Source organism: Pogona vitticeps, chromosome 10 (genome assembly GCF_051106095.1).
Source record: "Pogona vitticeps strain Pit_001003342236 chromosome 10, PviZW2.1, whole genome shotgun sequence".
NCBI lineage: Eukaryota > Metazoa > Chordata > Lepidosauria > Squamata > Agamidae > Pogona > Pogona vitticeps.
The window spans coordinates 16372790-16393934 of NC_135792.1; the positions used below are offsets into that span (position 1 = coordinate 16372790).

The 21145-nt window shown below is 45.2% G+C and overlaps 1 protein-coding gene across 1 annotated transcript; it reads right to left on the reverse strand.

The window, feature by feature from the left end:
- Positions 1–120: 120 nt before the first annotated feature.
- CMTM3 (CKLF like MARVEL transmembrane domain containing 3) lies at positions 121–20716 on the reverse strand. The gene is made up of 5 exons (XM_072980423.2): positions 20073–20716; positions 10287–10442; positions 8249–8344; positions 6617–6737; positions 121–4130 (listed from the first exon to the last, which is right to left on the reverse strand). Exons 1-5 carry the CDS (start codon positions 20181–20183, stop codon positions 4102–4104), a joined length of 513 nt encoding a protein of 170 aa, XP_072836524.1. The 5' UTR covers positions 20184–20716; the 3' UTR covers positions 121–4101.
- Between the last annotated feature and the right edge of the window lie 429 nt (positions 20717–21145).

Below are 21145 nucleotides of genomic sequence, written 5' to 3' on the forward strand. Positions count from 1 at the left end.
TAAAGGTGTCACTTACTCCTGCATTTATACATATTTTCTGAGTACTTATTTGTTTGCCTGATGATTACTGATTGGAAAGATTAATAAAAAGTCTGAAATAAAAACAAAACCCTGTACATATAATTTTATATTGATGGAGTTTATTACAGCATGATTCATAAATGCTGAAGTACAGTGGGTAAGTTTCACATAATACAAAATCACATTCAAGTGTCTGTTTTAAAAAAAGGCAGAAACCCATTTCACGAGTCAGCATTCAGTCCATTGGTAATGGTCTTACCAGCTGAGCCACTAATGCAAAGCACTTTGGTGCACTGCTAGAAGCCTGCTAGCAGAATTCACTCAAAAGCTTTCCCAATTAATGATTTCTATATCTACAAAGCTAATATTGCATGCATTAGAATATCGTGGCCAGAATACTAATAGTGATTGATGCATGTGTAAGTGAAATGGTATAATCTATGAATTGGCACTAATTTCTGTTGTAGCAGTTGTGTTCCAGGGTGCATGCCCATCATGCAACCTGACATGATCAGGAATGCAGCCAACACTTTCAATTGCTGGCACCTAGCGGCTGCAACTTATTTCATTTTTACGCATCATTTGCCAATAGGATCCTGGCCACTGTATGTGCTAAATGCTGTGTAATAATACATTGTGTCATAATTCTTCACACCAACGGATGAGCCTTATATAGTTGATAAAAGGCGATGAAACACAAATTCCCTGTGTCATAGCAGGTAAAAGTGTCTTTAGTGGTCATGTAGCCCAAATTGTTCAGTGAAGAATGTCGTTGCACCAGCCATCGTCTATTTATATTTTCCTGTTGTCAGCAGGTTGGCATCACAGAGGGAAATCAAATGGGGTGGGGACATTTGAATTCTCCTTAGGATAAAAAAAAATCTCATATCTTACCCAATACAAGTTATTTTATCCTAGAGCAGTGGTTCCCAACCTTATATCCCCAGATGTTCATGGACTTTATAGTCCCAGTGTGCTGGCTAGGAGCTTTTGAAATTTAAGAACACATGGGTTGGGAACCAATCTCTGAAAACATGACAATTAAGTACTGCAGTGAAGGAGAACAAGCACTTCGAAAGTTTTTTTAAAGAGTATTTTGTTCTCTTTACCATATACTTGTACTGTATGAAACATAGTATAATGATTCTACCATTACAATGTAGAAAAACATGGTTACAGTACTGATCATTACTTGTTACTGTTCCTTTCTGTAACTTTTTAAAGACATTAATCCTCACATCAACAATACAATTTCAGTCCTGTTATGTTACTTTTGAAATGTAACTTTTCACACCCTCATTACCTGAAAATTAACTGTACTTGTAACACGTCTTTCAATCCAAGAATCAATAAAGCACCTCCTCCCACAACAGTGTTGCAACAGGTGCCCAACACCTCTTATCATTAAGGAGTTTTCCCATACAAACTAAATTCCCCCATAGTTCCAGGCTGTGGACCCACTGGATTGTACTTTTATCATCTGAAGGTCTGGAGAACAATTTACTGTACTCTTAACTCCCCAGTGCCAGCCCTTCAGATACATGAAGCCTGCTCTCATGTCTTGCCCAAATCTTTTCTTCTCTGGGCAAAACTTACCCAAGTCTTTCAACAGTTCCTTATGCGACTTCGTTTCCAACTGTCTTGCCTGCCCTTCTCTGAGTGTCCTCAAACTTGACAATGCGCGCCTTCAAATGTGGGTCTTAGAACTGAAGGCAGTGCAGCAGAGACAGCTTAACATGTTATAAAGCTGTAAAGCAGGGGTGGGCAGGGTGTGGACCTCCATATGCCATTGCATTGCAACTCCCACAATTCTTTGCCATAGATTATGTTGGCTAGGGCTGTTGGAAATCAACATCTGGAAATTCACATATGGCCCACGTATAGAGGAATTTTTTTTTTGTTACATGCTGTCAAATTAGAACCAGCTTATAGCAACCATAATTAAAGGTTTAAAGGTAAGTGATATATTTAAGGCGTGATTTAATCAGAATCCATGTCCAAAATTCTTTATTCTGTCTTTTCTTCATGAATATGAATATCTGTTACTCTCCCCCAATAGTGATACTGAAGTTTGTATTACTATTCTTCAGAACTGCTGTTTCAATATTGGCCAAACCCCTATTGCTGTTGTAGCTTAAATGTTGCCACTTTTTGCATTGAATTGCATTCAGTGTGCAACAGATATGTCGCAATCCTCTTGCCTAATTACACTGGTGTAGCACAAATGGCATAAGTTAATGTAAACAGTAGAACTTTTGGCAGTGAATGGCTGTAAGTTACGAAGTCAGTATAGACATGCAAATGCCAAAAGTTTTGGAGGCAAATTGTGCCAAATTAAGAAATCACTACAGATATTACATACTCAGTAGTATGACTCAGCATGCAACTGATAATGTCTAAGGTTATTTTTTAACTTGGGGTAATTTTTTGCCATTTGCATAACTAAGCAAGAGGATGTCGATCATGTCTACACTGACTCCATAACTTTCAGCCATTCACTGCCAAAAGCTATACTGTTTACACCACTTACACTACACTAGCAATAAGATCTTTAATCATTGCCTGTTAACTATTCTAGTTCATGCTTTTTTGTAATCTAGTCAATTTTTTTCTTTTCACTAAGAACAACAGTCAATTTAATAAAAAATAATGTCCCAATTTAACATTCTTCTCCACTACTTCTTTCCAATGAAGCAACTCCATTTGATAAAAAAATATTTGGCTCTACTAGTGTCTGGCACATCTCATCCATACGTTCACCCTTGTCACTTTGGATCGTCACTGCTGAGAACTGCATTGCTCTTACTGCTTAATGTGTCAGATAGATGGCAAAGGAAAAGCAGATACAGTAATGAACTTTGTCTAACACTCTTGAAAAATAAATCTGGACTAATACATGTCCTTGCCATTTTTTTTGTAAAGTACCTGTATCATTTCAAAATCATGCAATAACTGTGATTAGTCTGTGCAGCCCAGCCTGGGCTATTCCACCTTCCTCCACCTGGGCCAAAATTCTGTTTGGTTTTACCCACAATACTCTGTGAGGCAAAGGATTGCTTCTTGCACAGATTGGTGTTCCCTGCCCTGCTGTGCAACTGGAAGCCCGGTTATTTTAACCAGGGCACTCTCTGGCCTGTGCAACTGCAAGTTGGCGTTTCAGCCATTATGCTGCAATTTGGCAACCGGACTCTCTCCAAGATGTTTTAGACAATGATTCCCATTGTCCAAGACAACAGCCTGTGTGGGCTGGGGCTGATAGGCACTGTAGTCTAAAATGTCTGGAGAACACCAGATTGGCATATGTCTTCGATAACAGTAGCTAATTTGACTCCCAGCAGTTATTCAATGTCTTGGGGAAATCACTCATTACAGATATATTTGCATCTAATTTGAAAGTTTTTAATATGGAAATAGCTTCAGGTGGCAAGGGAGGAGCTAAAAATTATGTGGATTAGAGAAGCATTCATGGAATTAACAGTTTTAGCCTTGCTGTAATTCTGAGAGAAGTTTCTGAAGCTGGAATTTACCTCTGGGGAAATTCCCACCAGCATTACGATTTTCCCCTGAAAGAAATGCTAGCTTGAGTGGAAGAATTTTCTTAGGATTACAATAGGGGAGAAAAAGGTTACATTCTCTGTTTTTGCTGTGGTCCTTACAAATCCACAGTGTAGAAAGTCATTTTTCAAGAAGCGCCCCCCCCGCCCCGTGTCAACAAGAATAATCACAGTTCTCTGCTGTACCAAGCAGATTCCTCATCCCTAATCTGCAACATGCAGCCTGAGCCTCGGTTACATAGTTTGCGCATCAAAGGGCCAGTCTTGCAAGTGGTACATTCATGCACCGTCAATAGTGCGGAATGATGGAAAGTTGCAGAAAGTATATTATAGGCTCACACTGCCATAGATCGGGTTTTTTTTTCTGATTAAATACTCCATGAGATTGGAAGATCCTCAGGAGTGAGTTTGACATTCTGTATAATACTGGGGGAAAACGATGTTCATGAGGTCACAAAGGCTAAAATGACAAGAAAGGTTTGTTCTACTCTTGTAGTGGTTCTGCAGTTCCACAGTGTGCAGTTTTTCAGTCAGAATCAGAATCAGAATCATCTTCTGAAAAGGAAAAATAAGTGAATTTTAAACAATATTAAGCCAAGCTGGGTTATCAGAGATCAGAACAGGCGCTTTTTTTGGACTAAAAGCCTCATCAGAATGCCTGAGGGAACTCTGGGAGTCACATGGCACAAACGTCTGCCATTAATGTATCGGGGAGGCGGGGGAGGGGGTGTTGCACTTCATTGCATTCCAAAATCAGGCGACTGACATACAGCTTCACTGCTTTTTCATGAGACGCAGGCAAGGGCCGCAGTTCAAGAGAATCAGTGCATGGATACAATAGCGAGGGGCCAAGTAAACTGAGATTGATTCCAGATAAGACAAGATCTACCATGAATTGTATCGTGGTTTATTCACCCAGATGTGTGGCATTCATTCTGCTCTCAGTGGAACTCCATTCTCTCTAAAGCAAGGATGGGCAAATAAATCTGTGGCCCTCCTGGTGTCGTTGAACTGAAGCCGAACATTACGAGGGCCACAAATCACTCATCCCTGCCCTAAAGTGTCAGGTTTACAACATAAGAATTTAAAATCATCCAGCAGGACTGAGGATGATTTGGTCTTCTGGCTACTTTGACTTCAACTCGCAAGTCCCTTACTACTGGGCATATGCTGACATTCAAATAGCTAGAGATTCTCTAATGCTGCATTAAGAGGTTCAAGAGACTTTGGGGGCTCTTTCAACTGATATGCCATGAGCAATTCTGTCTGGGTAAGGCCACAGTTACCCATGTTCTTGTAATTGTCTCTATGCATAACCAGAGTGTGTTATATGTGTGGCTGCCTTGTATAAAAGAGGCTCACATTATTATCAGCTAGAATTGGACATTTAGATCACATTAAGTGAGCATTTTGTCAGTTGAGCTAACTCCTAGTCTGTTTATCAGGTCCACTTAAAGATATGGGAATTATACAGGTGAGGTCAACTTCCAGGACAATAGCAAACGAAAGTAATAAGGAAGCATAGCAGCACTGGTATTTTTACAATTAAAGCAATTAATTTGAAATTAAATCCAAAATTTGCAGGCAAGCAATCTTAGAACCAAGTGAAATGAAATTTAATAGAAGTGCACAAGCTTCTGATTTCTCAAGAACTCTTCATTAGGCTGGGGTATATATTTAATTTAAAAGATGGTGGTGGTGAGGGCAACGAAGTCCAAAAATTTAGTTAGGGTTGTTATGGCCATGGGGTCTGATGATAACCTCCGTTCCAAAATGAAAACGTAAGATAGAACAAATCACTGCTGTGCGTGCAGGTACTATATTAGATCCAGAATTGCACACTGGGCTAGAAATGAAATGATGCTTCTTCACCTTCAGTTTTTAGAAAGGGAGACTTACTGTTTCTTTTCTAACCGAGTTTCAAGAGCATGTCTCAGGGCACATCAGCACATGCTCCCCTGCTTCTTCCCCCTTCCTTTGCCCATAAATTTGTATAAAACACTAGCCCAGTGAAGAGTTTGGGAGAGCTTGAAAGCTTACACACTATTGATTCTAATAAAGGTACAATTGCCTGTTGATTTTGTTTGGTTCTTATAGAATAATCACAAGTATCTTTGTTTATATTATATTATATTTAGCTGTTGTACCGCATTTTAAAAAATTAATTATATGTAACGAACAAAGTTCTTGTTTGGGTAGTACTTTTATTGGATCACTAAGTTCCTTAATTTATTTCTAAGCTCTGTTCCAGTAACTCACAAGTGGCCGTCCCTACGGGAATCAGCCTTGCACAAAAGCCATATCGAACCAAGTCAATGATGCTTTGACAAACATTTCCACTGAACTGCAGTAGAGATTACAGTGGTGCCCCGCATAGCGAAGTTCATCAGTTCCAGGATTAACGTCGCTGTCCAGATTCTTCGCTATGCGGGCAGGGAACCCATAGGAACGCATTAAACTACGTTTAATGCGTTCCTATTGGGGAAAAACTCACCGATAAGCGAAGAATCCCCCATCCGGCCGCCATTTTTGCCGCCTCGGTAAGTGAGGTGCGAAAACTCTGCGGGCGGCCATTTTACCCCAGCTGGGCGGCGCTGGCTTCGAAGTGACCGCCGGGGAAGCCTCCACCACGGTCGCTCCAAAGCGCCCGCCGGTCAGCTGGGGGGAAATGGGGCCTATGGGGAAAAATCGTAAAGCGATTTTTTCCCATAAGAAACATCGCAAAGCAATCGCTTTTGCGATTGCAAATTCCGCATTGCTATGCGGATTCATCGTTAAATGGGGCGCTCGTTATACGAGGCACCACTGTATATGGTGCAAATCTTGTTCTTCCACCTTTCTAGCTTTCTTCACTTCCTACCTTTATAAATTTAGACATCAAGCATCCACAAAGAAATAATTTATTCCAAACGCAAATTCTGATTTTGGGAAAGGGAACACTGGAGAGGATCTGTGTACCTAGTTATAGCAAATACAGATCCCTTGCTGTTCTAAAATTGTATCCATAGCTGGCAACAATCAAAGTCTGGTTTTTTATCTACCTTCTGATTTATGAGGTTCCGGGGCATCTGAAGAGCCTTCTTGTTTGAGATATGTTGTCAGGCTGTTGAAGGTCAAATAGACATAAATGCAATAGACAATTGTAGCAATAAAGCCAAATACCTGTAAAATCAATAGATACAGGCATAAGAGCAGGAAAAAGAAATCTGTTAGTTTCAAATTTACAGTGGTGCCCTGCTTAGCGATGTTAATCCATTCCAGGATTAACGTCGCTATCCGGAAACATCGCTATGCAGGGGGGGGGAACCCCATAGGAATGCATTAAACTCAGTTTAATGCGTTCCTATGGGGACAAAACTCACCTTTATGCAAAAATCCTCCATATGGCCATCATTTTCGCTGCCCGGTAAGCGTGGAATCCAGGCAAAAACACAGCGGGCGGCCATTTTGCCATCTTCTCCGCTCCAGCCCCTCCCCATCCCCACCTTACAGCCGCTCTTAGAAGCTTGCCCAGGCTTGCCCAGCAGGTAAATAGGCAGTGGAAATGCACTGGGGAAGCCTCTGAAAGCGGCGTTTTGCCGGGGTGGGTGGGGGTGGGGGTGTTGCAGGGGCAGGCCCGCCCCCCCGGCCCCCCCAGCGCCCCCCCTGCAGCAAAGCGGGGCTTTCAGAGGTGCATTTTCACTGCTGAAAAAGCCCCAGGAGGCTTCTGAAAGTGGCGCTTTGCCCGAGTGGGGGTGGGTGGGGGTGTGGCAGGGGCAGGCCCCCGACCCCCCCCAGAGCCCCCCCTCGCACCACTTTCAGAAGCCTCCTGGGGCTTTTTCAGCAGTGAAAATGCACCTCTGAAAGCCCTGCTTTGCCGCGGGGGGGGTGCTGGGGGTGGCGGGGCGGTGGCAGGCCTGCTATACGGATTTGTCGTTAAACAGGGCACCCGTTAAGCGAGGCACCATCCTGAATGCAAACAGATGTGTGAATTTTATTAAGTCCAACAGAAATTTCTGCTCAGCCCAAATTCAACAGACCACTATAGTCCTAGCAAGAAGGGGACAGTGTAGTATCTGCCCACCATACAGAGGTTTCATTTAAACAGGAGGCAAGCCTAATTTACCACAGACATGCTGAAGGGATACACACCCAGATATTTTAAGAGCAAACTATCCAAAATCTAGATGGACAAATCTGTCCATTTTCAATTCTTGTACATTCAGTTTTTTTTCTTCCTCTATTTCTATCCTGAATATGAAGAATCAGGAAATATCTGGTAGATTAACCAACTGAAAATACCTTACTGAGACAATTTTCCCCATTGTATTTGATGCTTCCCTGTTAAAATGTGGGAGCTGAATCCCACATTTAAACACCACACTTTTGTGCGTTTAAATTAAAGCTGCCACTCAAGTTCAGGAAGTTTTTGTTGGCCAACTGCTGAAAGTCTGCAGGTTAGTAAAATAAGTGGCCCTGAAACAACAAATATATACTTAGTTATTTTTAAGACTGGGGTAGAAATCCTACAGCCTGCCAGAACTTTGGGACTGTTCTTCCCATAATCCCTCACCATTATTAACCCTGTTGGCTGAGGCTGATGGGAATTGTAAGCCAAAGCATTGGGAAGGCTGGGTATTCCCTCCCCTATCTCGGAAGCTCCAACCTGGAACCAACCTGAAATGTTTACTTACTCCAGCTGCCTTGGATGCTGTGTCAGAATATTTTGAGACAGCAGCAATGGAAATGGCAAAGTAGATAATGGCAGCAATGATGCCACATAGGAAATCCTATAAAAGAAAAGAAGATCAGAATGTAGTTAGAGAGGAAGGGATGAGCAGGATCAATACCAAGATTAAAGACAGTTAGCCCCCAAAACATAAACATCAGAGTCAACCTGCAACCCATGCGGTAAACTAGTTTAGAGTCTTGGGAGAGCTGGCTTCCGACTCCCTGTTGAGCCACGGATACTCATTATGTGATTTTGGGTCAGTCACAGAGTTGGTGTGAGGATGAAGTGGGCAGAAGAAAAGCCATATATACCGCTATAAGGTCAGTGAGAGAAAGGTGTAACTAAAAAACAAATGTCAGCTGAAATCCAGTTGTGCAGTTACGCAAATGTGTAACTTGTAGAGAAGAACTGCCATACGTTAAGAACTCTCTGTAGTCACGATCTGTTGCACACCAGGTTGCATGATTCAGCAGGCAATAGCTTGTGTATAGGGCAAGCTCTGAACTTACAATTCCAAAACTTACACTTCCAAAAGTTATGCCTGCTATCTAATTCCACAACAGAATTCCAGACATTTCTTGTTTGGTGTCCCTGCGAAGTGATGAATAAGCAAGTGAATGCCCCAAAGGACGTGCGTTCTGCAACAGGCGCTCTTGTTCCATAGGGGTTCAGATGGAAGACCACCACACGCCAGTGTGCAGCTGCATTGGGTTGCAGACACATAAACCTGCAGGTGCGAAACCTCTCTTGCTCCCATGGCTTCAGAGGTGTTTCATCACATGCCTGTGTAACCTTGGAGCAACAAGTATCATTAGAACCCTCCTTGGGAAAAAAAGGAAAAAGGCAGATAGTTGTTGTCATTTAAGACAGAAAAACTTTAGAGGTTGGGAAGACATTGCCCCTATGTGAAATTCTCAGAGCTGCCTACATTCCTTGCTCACAGATTTAATGTCAATTTATGCTCTGATAGGAAGAAAAAAACACACCTCACCACATCTCCGCCACTTCATTCTTTTACTGATTATACTACAATGTTCTATAAAGAACGTAGGCTATTTGTAAACTATCCAGAGTGGACTTCAGCCAGATAGGCAGTATAAAAATGAAATAAATCAATAAATCTTTTTGTTTTTGTATACTTGGGGTCAAGTCATAATGAATGATCATAGAGAAACCAAGCTTAGAAAAAACAACTTTTCAGGACTGCAGCTTTCCAACGCCTACAGCCGAGGTGGCTGGCTGGCTATAAGGACTGGAGTCTTCTGGCAGCCCCCAAAAGGAATTTTTCCAGCTCTGATAGGAAAGACAAACACGGCTAGTACTGGATTTTTCCAATACTGCTTTGCTAAATATGGCCATTTTATTGGGATGCAGCAGCATCTAGTGGTTAGTCTGAGGACTCGTCAGTAACAACTGCTGGAAGTTTCCAAAAGCTGTCCTATGTATGGATGTGTGTGTATTACCTGCCCTCGCCCACGTTGGATATAATTTGATGACATCTGCTAGTGTGGCAAGGTCAGGGATAGGACAGGAAGCTTTTTCTGCCACCTTTCCCCCCACCAAAATGTGAGAAAACCAATCAGGGACTAACTTCTTTTTGAATGATGAATATAGTGAATGAAATCCAGCAGTTAAGTCACAACCAGAGTAGGCCCACTGAATCAATGGAACTTACAAAGGAGTTGACTCAACAGATCCCCACTGATTCAATGGATCTACTGTAGTTCACCATTTATTTCACCAAATGACTTGTCAAGAGAGTGTAATAAAAAGGCCTTTTTATACAATGTACAAAACTCAGAATAGTTAAGAAAGAGTATCTTTCTTAAGAAAGTAGGAACTGGAAGCTAAGCTGTCCTCTTATTTTGGGTCCCATCCTTTTGGCTCTAGCCATAACTACCACTGAAATACAGTGGATGACAAATTCAAGCTAGCGGAGAGAGGATGAGGCTCCCACCCCACCCATCATCAAGTCACAGGCTCCACTTGAGCCCACTCACCGCCAGAATCCAGTAGATTGCTTTGAATTTCTCATTAAGCTTTAAGGAGTATGCAAAGAAAAAACACAGGGCCAAGAGGAACGTTAATAAGGGCACCATCAAAAAAGGAGCAGCTGTTGAGGCAATGTAGCAGATGAAGATGATAAATGACAAGCCCTGCAAGACAAAGGAGAAGGTTGCTGATAAAGCATAAGCAGTGTTCATGTCTATATACATAAGTAGTTACCACCCTTTCACGGCATTGAACCCAAATCTTAGTCCTAACTGTACGCTCATAACAACCTTGCCAGGCATGTCAGATAAAGAGGATATGTTTGTGCGATGGGCTCAGAATCATCCAGTGAGTTTTATAGCTTGGTGGGAACTAGAACTCCCCTCTAGCCAATACTCTAGCCACTAGGACACAACGGTGAGCCAACTCTAGTTGCTACTGGAGTTCAGCCGACGTGTCTCCACCCAGGTAGGAGAACTTGTAGCTCCTCAGATCTTGCGGCAAAGCCTTGTTTCTTTTGTACACCCTCTTGGAATCCATTGGATGGGAGGCAGCTTAGGAAACATTTTCAATAACAGCCCTGCAGTCCTAAAAATAGTTAGCAGGTGCTGACCCTCTTGAACAGAATGGCACTTTTAAGTAAATAGATAAGTGATGTGAGAAAGTACTGATTCGCCTCTATTCAGCACTAGTTAGGCCTAGAGATGGGCATGAAGCACTTCCTGCCGAGTCGTCCTACATTATCAGAGTAGCACCACCGGTGCTGTATGCTCCTTTCCCCCACCCACCCCTCGCTGGCACCTCCACTCACCAGCTGGCGTGTGTTGCTCCTTCCCTCCCTGTCACATGATTTTCCAGTCCTAGCAGGAACATGGACTTCCTTTCTCTACCTCCTCCAGCTTCATACCCATCTCTAGTTAGGCCTCACCTTGAGTATTGTGTCCAGTTCTAGACACCAACACTTCAAGAAGGACGCTGACAAATTGGAACGAGTTTATAGGAAGGTGACAAGGATGATCAGGGGGCTGGAAACCAAGCCCTGTGAAGAAAGGCTGGAAGAATTGGGCATGTTTAGCCTTGAGAAAAGAAGACTGAAGGGAGATGTAATAGCACTTTTCAAATACTTAGTTATACAGAAGAAGAAAGGAATCTGTTCTTGAACATCCCTGAGTGCAGGACATGTAATAATGGGCTCAAGCTACAGGAAGCCAAGTATAGGCTGAATATCAGGGGGAAAAAGTCCTAGTTGTTAGAGCAGTATGACAATGAAACCTTCAGAGATGGTGAGCACTCGAACGCTGGAGGCATTCAAGAGAAAACTAGGCAACCATCTGTCAGATATGCTTTGATTTGGATTTGTGCATTAAGCAGGGGGTTGGACTCAATGGCCTTATAGGCCCCTTCCAACTCCTTTATTCTATGATTCTATGAGAGACAGATGTGAAAAAAATGAGTCTTTAAAAAACAAATTATGCTGGAGCATTTTTTTAAAAGGATGCCCCAGAGAGAAAGCAAAACTCTCATTTTAAAAACTCAGAAAATCTGTCAAAGCAAGCAATGCAAATCAGCAAATGCTTCCTCTTCTGTAACAAGCTGACAAGTCTGCCAGTTTTGGGAAAAGAAATATGCAGTGTCATTTATTTAAAAATGTGGAAGTGAGGCCGGGTAGGTGGGGCTCGTCAGCCATGGAAGGCAGCCCATCTAGGAGAAGGAAAACTCCAATTTTAAACCTCCACTGCTTGTGGCTCTATCCACTGATGGAAAAGGCTTCAGGAGTTAACCTAGAGGCAAAATCCGGAGCAGTCCCGGAGGCAGTTCGTGTTATTCTGCCAACTCCTGCAACATCACTGGAACCAGTTGTATTTGCTCTTGCCTTTCCATTGGACTATTTCAGTGATGTGGAGAGGGGTATTAGATAGAAAGATAGATAGATAGATAGATAGATAGATAGATAGATAGATAGATAGATAGATAGATAGATAGATAGATAGATAGATAGATAGATAGATAGATAGACAGACAGACAGACAGACAGACAGACAGACAGACAGACAGACAGACAGACAGAGTGATGCCTCACATTGCGATGTTAATTTGTTCCAGCAAAATCGCTGTTGAACGAAAACGTCGCAATGCGAAATAAAAAAGCCCATAGAAATGCATTAAAATGTGATTAATGTGTTCCTATGGGCTTAAAACTCACTGTTCAGCAAAGATCCTCCATAGCGCAGCCATTTCTGGTGCCTCTTAAGCGAGGAATCCATCCCAGAAAACAGTGGGCAGCCATGTTTTTTTCCCCGGTGGCCATTTTGAAACCACCGATCAGCTGTGCGAAAATGGTCGCTTTGTGATGATCGGTCATTGCAAAGGGAAAATACCCCATAGGGAACTTCGCAAAGCGATCACAAAAGTGATTGCAAAATCTTCATCGCTAAACAGAACGCTCGCTAAGCGAGGCACCACTGTAGATAGATAGATAGATAGATAGATAGATAGATAGATAGATAGATAGATAGATAGATAGATAGATAGATAGATAGATAGATAGATAGATAGATAGATAGATAGATAGACAGACAGACAGACAGACAGACAGACAGACATAATAGACCTAATGAAATCAATGCAACATAATGTAGCAATGCTCAAAATCCTCTTGTGTAAAGTTACACTGGCTGTATAGCACAGCTAATTAGGTCTCTGTGGAGCCAGACCTTGGGAGTTCAATTCCTCACTATGGATCCTTGCCTTGCATAAGCTGCCTAGTCCCAGGGCAACCCCAGAAGAGGGGAATGGTAAAGAACTCCTGTGTACGATCTACATAGAAAACCCTGAAAAAGACTGCCATAACTCAGAACTGACTTGATGGCACACGATCATCATAATCAAAGTTATGTTCATAAAAACTGATGATGTCATCTGCTGTGGGCTTTTATCACTCTTTCAACATTCCGTATTCTCATGGTGGGGCAGGGGTTTTGCCTCTGGATGGCCATATAGCAAAAAAAAAAACACAAAAAACTAACAGTGGAAGTGATCAAAAGTTTTTTTAAAAAATGGTAATTTTGTGTGTGCACTGGGGCCTATTTAAAGGATGGTTGCACTTCCTGGGATTCCAGGAACAGCAATACAACATTTTTTGTAGAGTGGAGACATTTTTGGGTACAGAAATCTGCAAAGCCCAGCCCTGGAATCTGCTTTGGGCCCTAGGGCCCTCGTATGGCCACCCTACTGTAGAGCATAAGAAGGCTAGTGTGGTCGTGGTACTACATTTTTAAACCTCTTCCCAGTAGACTCAGAATAAGCCAATGTTTCTTAGGTCATTATAAAATGTAAAATATTGTGTTAAATCTGCTGAAATTCCCAGCTATATTTCCTTACTATTTACCAATACCACCTCGCAAGTCCCATTGAGATTAGGCATACTTCAGTCTTGAAAGACTATGATAATATGCTCTGAATAGAGGTCTTCGAACAGCATCTAGTGTGGTTGAGGAGGCCAATTCAAGAGTGACCATCCCTTCCACGCTGAAGGCAAATACAATCTGTCCTCTGTCCAGCTCCCTGATTTTGCTGGTTTTGGGACTGCCTCTCTGCCTCAGCCTGCTGAACTAGTGCCTCTTTAAATTGGGAGAGGCCATGCTGCACCATCTGCCTCCAGGCTGAATGCTCAGATGTCAAGGTTTCCCATCTGTTGAGGTCCATTCCGAAGACCTTCAGATCCCACTTGCAGATATCCTTGTATCGCAGCTGTGGTCTCCATCTGGGGCGATTTCCCTGCACCAATTCTCCATACAGGAGATCTTTCGGAATACGACCACCAGCCATTCTCACAACATGCTCGAGCCAATATAGATGTCCCTGTTTCAGTAATGTATACATGCTAAAAATTCCAGCTCATTCCAGGACTACTCTATTTGGAACTTCGTCATGCTAGATGATATGAAAAATGCATTGGACACAACACATATGGAACATGTTCAGCTCCCTCTCCTGCCATGCACAAAGGGTCCAGGACTCACTGCAGTACAGGAGTGTGCTCTATAGACCTGGATCTTGTTATGTGTCGTCAGCTTCTTATTGAGCCATACTTTCTTTGTGAGTCTAGAGAACATGGTGGCTGCTTTGCCAATGCGTTTATCCAACTTGACATCTAGAGAGAGGGTGTCAGAGATGGTTGAGCCAAGGTACACAAAGTCATGAACAACCTCCAGTTCTTGTGTGGAGATGGTAATAGAGGGAGGTGGGTCCACACCCTGGCCCATGACTTGTGTTTTCTTCAGGCTGATTGTTAATCCAAAGTCTTGGCAGGCCTTGCTAAAACGATTCATGAGTTGTTGGAGGTCTTCAGCAGAGTGGGCAACAACAGCTACATCATCAGTGAAGAGGAGGTCCCGCATGCATTTCAGCTGGACTTTGGTCTTCACTGTCAATCTAGAGAAATTAAAGAGCTTTCCATCTGATCTAGTCCGGAGATAGACACCTTCTGTTGCAGTTCCAAAGGCGTGCTTCAGCATGACAGCAAAAAAGATCCCAAACAGAGTCCCGGCAAGGACATAGCCCTGTTTCACTCCACTTCAGGATGTCAAAGGGATCTGACTTTGAGCCATCAAAATACAGTGCCCTTCATTTCCTCATGAAAGGACCTGATGATGTTAAGGAGTCCTTACAGATACTCATTATCTTATTGTTCCTGTTCCTTAATCTAGCCACCAATCATTGCCATTGTTTACAGAACAATGCTTCCTGGGAGGGGAATTAAACATCAACAGGGGTTTTAAAGGTCATTGTTAGGTCAACAACTTTTGCACCAATACAGTCTTTGATTTGGGGCTCTGTATAAAGGTATAAACCTTTGCCCTGTAGGAGGGAGTGCTAACAAGTATTGAGCCTTTCCCAGAAAAAAATTGAGCTAGGAAGCTATAAATTGCAGGGTGCATTGGCCAATTTGTCTGTATTCAATGGTGCAAAAATCAACTACCTATGAGTTTAACTTATCTTTCATGTTCAGCTCCAAAGTGAACATGGCAGCACCTCCAGAAAAGTTCAATGTGTAAGAGCATAGGACCAGAATCAAGTTCCTGTTTCTCCAAGGGAAAGGTGCAAAGCAGATCCATGATGAAATGTCACAAACTATGGGTGGCTGTGGCCCTTCATATGCAACAGTTAAAGGTTGGGTAGTCAATTTTTAAACGGGCCATTTCGGTGTTGAAAGTGAGAAACCCCGTGGAAGGCCTGTTTCTGTCTCTGTGCCTGCTAATGTGAAAGCCATCCATGTCATGATCATGGAGGACCACTGAATATCATCCAAAAGTATTGCTACATATCTGAGAATAACAAATGAGAGAGTTGGTGCCATTATCCACAATGACCTGGAAATGAGAAAGCTGGCAGCAAAGTAGATCCCCAAACTTTTAACAACCGAACAAAAGAGGAAACGTGTGGAGTCATTGGTGGCTGTTTTGGAACATTTTGCAAGAAATGAGTCAGATTTCCTAGGCAAACTGGTAACTGGTGATGAGACATGGATCTACTGTTATGATCCTGAGACACAGGAACAGTCTAAGGAATGGGGGCACATTGGTTTCCCCAGGTCAAAGAAGTTCCGATTGCAAAGGTTGGTGCAGAAGCAAATGGCAACAGTTTTTTGGGATAAGAAGGGAGTTCTGCTGGTAAACTATCTCCAACAGGGTTCAACCATCAATGTAAAATATTACTGTGCTTTATTGACGAAGTTGAGGCAAAACATCAAGGAAAAACAATGAGGAAACCTCTCCAAAGGTGTCATCCTGTTGCATGACGCCTCGTCACACACTGCAGGTGAAGCAATGGCAAAACTGACCTCCTTAGGCTTTCAGGTGATGCCCCATCCACCCTATTCTCCCGATCTGGCTCCTTCTGACTATCATCTGTTCCTCAAACTCAAAAAACACCTAAAAGGACAAGGATCTGGGAGTGTTCTGGGGGCAACTAATGCTGCAAATGAGTGGCTACACCAGCAGTTGGAAGAATTTTATTTGCAGGGACTTAAGAAGCTGCAGAACAGATGTGGCAAGTGCACTGACTTCCTGGGGGGAATATGTAAAATACTGTGGCAGTTACAGCTACCTAGATGCACAGTCCCAGGGTAAGGCTCAATACTTATCAGCACCCCCTTGTAGTCCCACTCTTATGTCTGAGGAAGTGGTCTTGGCCACAATAGCTCACATTAAAATATAGCAATTAGTCTTTAAGGTGCCACAATGTTGGCCTTTATTTTTCATTCTTCTTTTGCTGTTGCCTGACTAACATGACCACCTTTTCTACAACTACTACTGTCGTAGTAGCATCTGTGGTGGTGGAGGAGGTACAACCCAGAGGGCTGAAGTTTCTGCTTATGGAAGGTGCCTAGCAAAAAGTGTCTGGAGAAAAAGGAGAGCAATCAGAGACCACTGTTGCTATCAACAATGAGTTGCAAAATCTATATTAGAATGGAGATCAAAGGTGAGGAGAGGAAAATATGAAGACTCACTTTTTCTTTAAGACAGTAATCTGACACTATCCAGATGTGCTGCACCATGACTTCCACCAGGCCAACACATCTGGAGGGCTCAAGGGATGCTTCTGGGATTTGGGGTTTGCTGCTTGCATACATCCCGCCAACCTAGTGGTTCGAAAGCATGCAAATGTGAGTAGATAAATAGGGACCACCTCGGTGGGAAGGTAACAGCGTTCCGTGTCTAAGTCGCACTGGCCATGTGACCACGGAAGATTGTCTTCAGACAAAACACTGGCTCTATGGCTTGGAAACGGGGATGATCACCATCCCCTAGAGTCGAACACGACTGGACAAAAATTGTCAAGGGGAACCTTTACCTTTACCTGCTTGCATACAAGCCAATGTCCTTGCCCTGATTTTAAGCCCAACCTGAGCAATCTGCATGCTTGCATAAGGCTGGGGCTCTCCTTTGAAGTAACTTTCCCTTGCTTGTCCTGCCAAGAGAATTCCTGTTAATGGAATTTTGGAACAGGAAGCAAAAACTATTCCCCTTCCCCCTTCTTCCATACCAGGCATAATTCTCTAAAACTTGCACAGGTATCCTTGAGATCCCTGAAGGAAAGGTGCAATAGAAATGGAACAAATGAAATAAACAAAATACAAATGATTCTGGTGTTTCCCTGCTTTTCTTGTGAAGGGCACAACTCCCAAGAAGTAACCACTTGCCCTCTTTTGTAGTGTTTCTGTACTGATGCTTAAGTGTTGGCTTTCAATACAAGAGAAGTACCAACTAATTCTTAGCCAGAGACTTGAAAAATCACTTATTTAGGGGAGGCTACAACTCTGGCCAGATAGCTCAGTGGTTTAGAAGATTCCTCCACTGGGCCTCCTGGGAGAACAGCCAGCCTGGGTGGCCTTGGGCAAGCTGCACAGTCCCAGGGCTCCCCCTAGACGAAGGGGGAATGGGAAACTACATCCAAGTACTCTCTACAGTAGTGGTCCCCAACCTTGGGCCTCCAGATGTTCTTGGACTACAACTCCCAAAAGCCTTTACCACCACCTCTGCTGGCCAGGATTTCTGGGAGTTAAAGTCCAAGAACATCTGGAGGCCCAAGGTTGGGGACCACTGCTCTACAGTACTTAGAAAACCCTGGAAAGGTTGCTATAAGTGAGAATCAATGGATCATCATCATCACCATCGTTACAGCTAGAATTCCCCATATATTGGCAATGCTAGTGGGAGAATTTTGGGAGTTGTAGTCCAAAAATATACTTTTCCTCAGTACAAACTGCCCAGTATAAACATCTGCTTGGTAGTGGGTGGGAAGAAGGTGACTTAGCACAAAGTCTTCTCTCAGTCCTTAAGAACCCACCTGCAAAACTATGTGCTGAGACCATCTGACCAAGCTAGATCCTGCCAATATGTGTGGCATCAATGATCCTGATTGTTCTTTTCTTATATTGGTCTTCCACCTTTCTTACCAGAAACCTAAGATTTTCATTATGGTCTTCGTAACAACCTTGTAAGGTAGGCCAGGGAACAGGGGGAGAGACAAACTATCTGTTGAGCTTCATCTCCTATCTAACCAGGAGGGCAACACCATAAAGATTCACAGAGAGATGGCCTCTGAACAGGGCGGTTCCGCTTGGCCACGCTGTTCTCTCTCAGCTCCCTCTCCATTCACAGGCGCTCCACGGATTCCAGTTGTGCACCCCAGAACCGAACCAAAGGCACAAGCCACTGCAGTGGGTTTAACGTTTGCATCGGATCCTTCAAACCGTTCGACCGTGAATTATGTTAACGAGCTTATGTAGGACCTATCTCTGGGGATGATGAGTCTGCGTATCGGGACGAGGTATTACAGCTATCCCGCTGGTGCAAAAAAAACCAATCTTTTATTTAACATCCAAAAAACCAAGGAATTCATAGTGGACTATAGGAAAAAAAGAGCAGACATTCAGCCACTGTATATAGATGGAGTTTGTGTGGAACAGGTGGTTGAATGTAAGTTTCTTGGGACTATCATAACAAATGACCTGACTTGGAGTGCAAACACCGCTGCGTTAATCAGGAAGGCACAACAACGGTTGTATTTTCTAAGGATTCTTAGAAAGCAACAATTGACTGAGAGTTTGTTAATCACCTTCTATCGGAGTTCGATTGAGAGCATATTATCCTACTGTCTCTGTGTATGGTTCACGAGCTGCACAGTGGCAGAGAAAAAGGCAATTCAAGGGGTGATCAAGACGGCCCAAAACATCATTGGCTGTTCACTCCCCTCTTTGGAAGAATTGTATAAGAACAGATGTAAGAGGAAGATATCTAACATACTGAAAGACTCCTCTCATCCGGGATATCAGCTCTTTAAACTATTACCATCAGGAAGGAGATTCAGGGTATTGAAAGCAAGGACAAGCAGATTCAAGAACAGTTTTTACCCAAGTGCAGTATTGAGTTTAAATGTGGGGCCATAGGTTTTTGGTGGATTTTAATTGCTGAGAGAAAACGGGGTATCTATATTTGGATGGTGAAAGTTGTGTATATTTTAACTTTTTTTGTAGTGTTGTCCAGTTTTACCTTGGGGAAGAGCACCTCATTTCGTTGCACCCAATTGTGAGCGCAATGACAAATAAATTTCTTATGTCTTATGTCTTATGTCTTCTACATCGTTTTGTACACCGCCCGAAGACCCCCGGCGAGAGAGGGCGGGCTACAAAGGTTCTTCAGCAAGGAGGACGCCGCCGCCCGGCGCCACCGGAGGGGGCCGAGGGTCAGCTCCGCGCAAGTCCCAGCGCTGGTGTCCCGTTCCTGAAGGGAGGCGGCCGCGGCCTCGTCTCCCCAGTTCCGCTGGAAACTCCGCCGGGACCCTTTTGGAAATGGGCGGCGAGGCCAGCAGGGCGCCTTCCCCTCCCTCTTCGGGAAAGGCAGCGCCCCGCGGCCTGCGCGCTCTTCCGACGGCTCCGCCGCTTCCCGACCGGCCCCGCCGCCTCCGGGTGGGCGGCCGCCTCGTCCGGGAACGCGGGGAAGCCCCATGGCTGAGCGGGCGGGCGCGAGAGGGAGGCGGCTCCCCCCGGCCGCGCTCCCCGGGCCCAATCCACCGCGCGCCCCCCTCGAGGTGCCTGCGGGGCGACGGCGAGGCGGGCTCACGGTCCCGAGGCCTAGGTTGCGGTCCCCCCTCGCCGCCCCGTTGCGGGGAGGAGCGCAAGCCTTCGCCCGGGCTGGGAAGGTCCGGGCCGCCGAGGGCGCCTTCCTCCCGCCCCGTCCGCGCCCGCCTCCCCAGCCAGCCGCCCTCTCCGCTCCCGTCGCGGGTCTTACCGCCTCGGCCAGCAGGAGCAGCCCTTGGCGGGAGCTCAGGAACGCCTTGGCCGACAGGAGGAGGCGAGCCCCCGGCGGCACCTCGGACTCCTCGCCCCCGGAGCCCTCCATCGTTTCGGACGGGACGCCCTCCCTCCTTCTGCGGCGGCGGCGGCGGCCCGCTCGACGGCAACGGGGGACCCTCGTGCGTGGAGGCGCCGCTGCTGCCCCGCGACGAGGCTCGCCGACTGGCCGGCTGGCTTTCTGAAAGAGGGAAACGGAAATCCTGAGGCGGCGCAAACTGGGGCAGGAAAAGCAAGAGAGCGCCCCAGAGGCGGCAGATCGGGGCCCGGCTGGGGGTGGCGGTGGGTTTCCGACCGCAGCAGCCTCAGTGAGGGGGGGAGGAGGGGGGGGGCGAGGGACCCCGCCTCCCCCGGCCCGTCCTCAGGGGGGGCTGGCGCCACGTCGAGGACCCCCCCCGCCCAAGAGGAGGGGCGGCCCTCCTCGCACTCCCCTCCTTTCGGCCCGTGAAGCTGCTTTGTGGGGGGAAGGGTCCCTCTCCGCCTCTGAGGGGGAGAAGAGAAAACTTCAAAGGGAAGAAAAAAGGCCCCTCCCGGCTTGCTGGCTTCTGCTGGAAAGAAGACACACTGAAGACATCGACAAATAATACGGGAAATGTTCCGGGGCTGGGGCTGCCACATTTGTATTTTTTGCGCGAGCCCGCCCAGAGACACCCCCATCCCTAGTTTTGGCTCCCCCCCCGCCCCGCCCCCGCATGCATTCGCGTTAGTTCAGGAGGTGTGGAGATTTATGGAGCCCCCCCCCCCCGTGGCCTCCGGGCTGGATGGGGGAACCCGAAGCTGGCGCTCCCCGATCGCTAAATTCTAAGTCAAGGCATGCCCTGAAGGCCCCTGGATCCGAGGAGCTCCTCTTGTTGTGGGTAGCGAGCAGGGGGGCGGGAGGGGGAGGGGGGTGGCTGGTCGCTGTCCCGAAGTCCTTGTTCTCTGCTCCCATTGTCTCTGTTGGGACACCCTCTCCCCTCCGGGAATGCTGGATAGGTCTAGCAGAGAATCCTTGCCTGGGACCTTGGGAAA

What these genes read in the sequence shown, in the direction of transcription:
- CMTM3 (XM_072980423.2), bottom strand. Translation starts at nt 20,183, where the DNA reads ATGGAGGGCTCCGGGGGCGAGGAGTCCGAGGTGCCGCCGGGGGCTCGC. An exon ending in TGCTCCTGCTGGCCGAGGCG is followed by an intron (nt 10,443 to 20,072) that starts GTAAGACCCGCG and finishes TTTGTCTTGCAG; the next exon opens with GGCTTGTCATTTATCATCTT. An exon ending in CAATCTACTGGATTCTGGCG is followed by an intron (nt 8,345 to 10,286) that starts GTGAGTGGGCTC and finishes TTTCTTTTATAG; the next exon opens with GATTTCCTATGTGGCATCAT.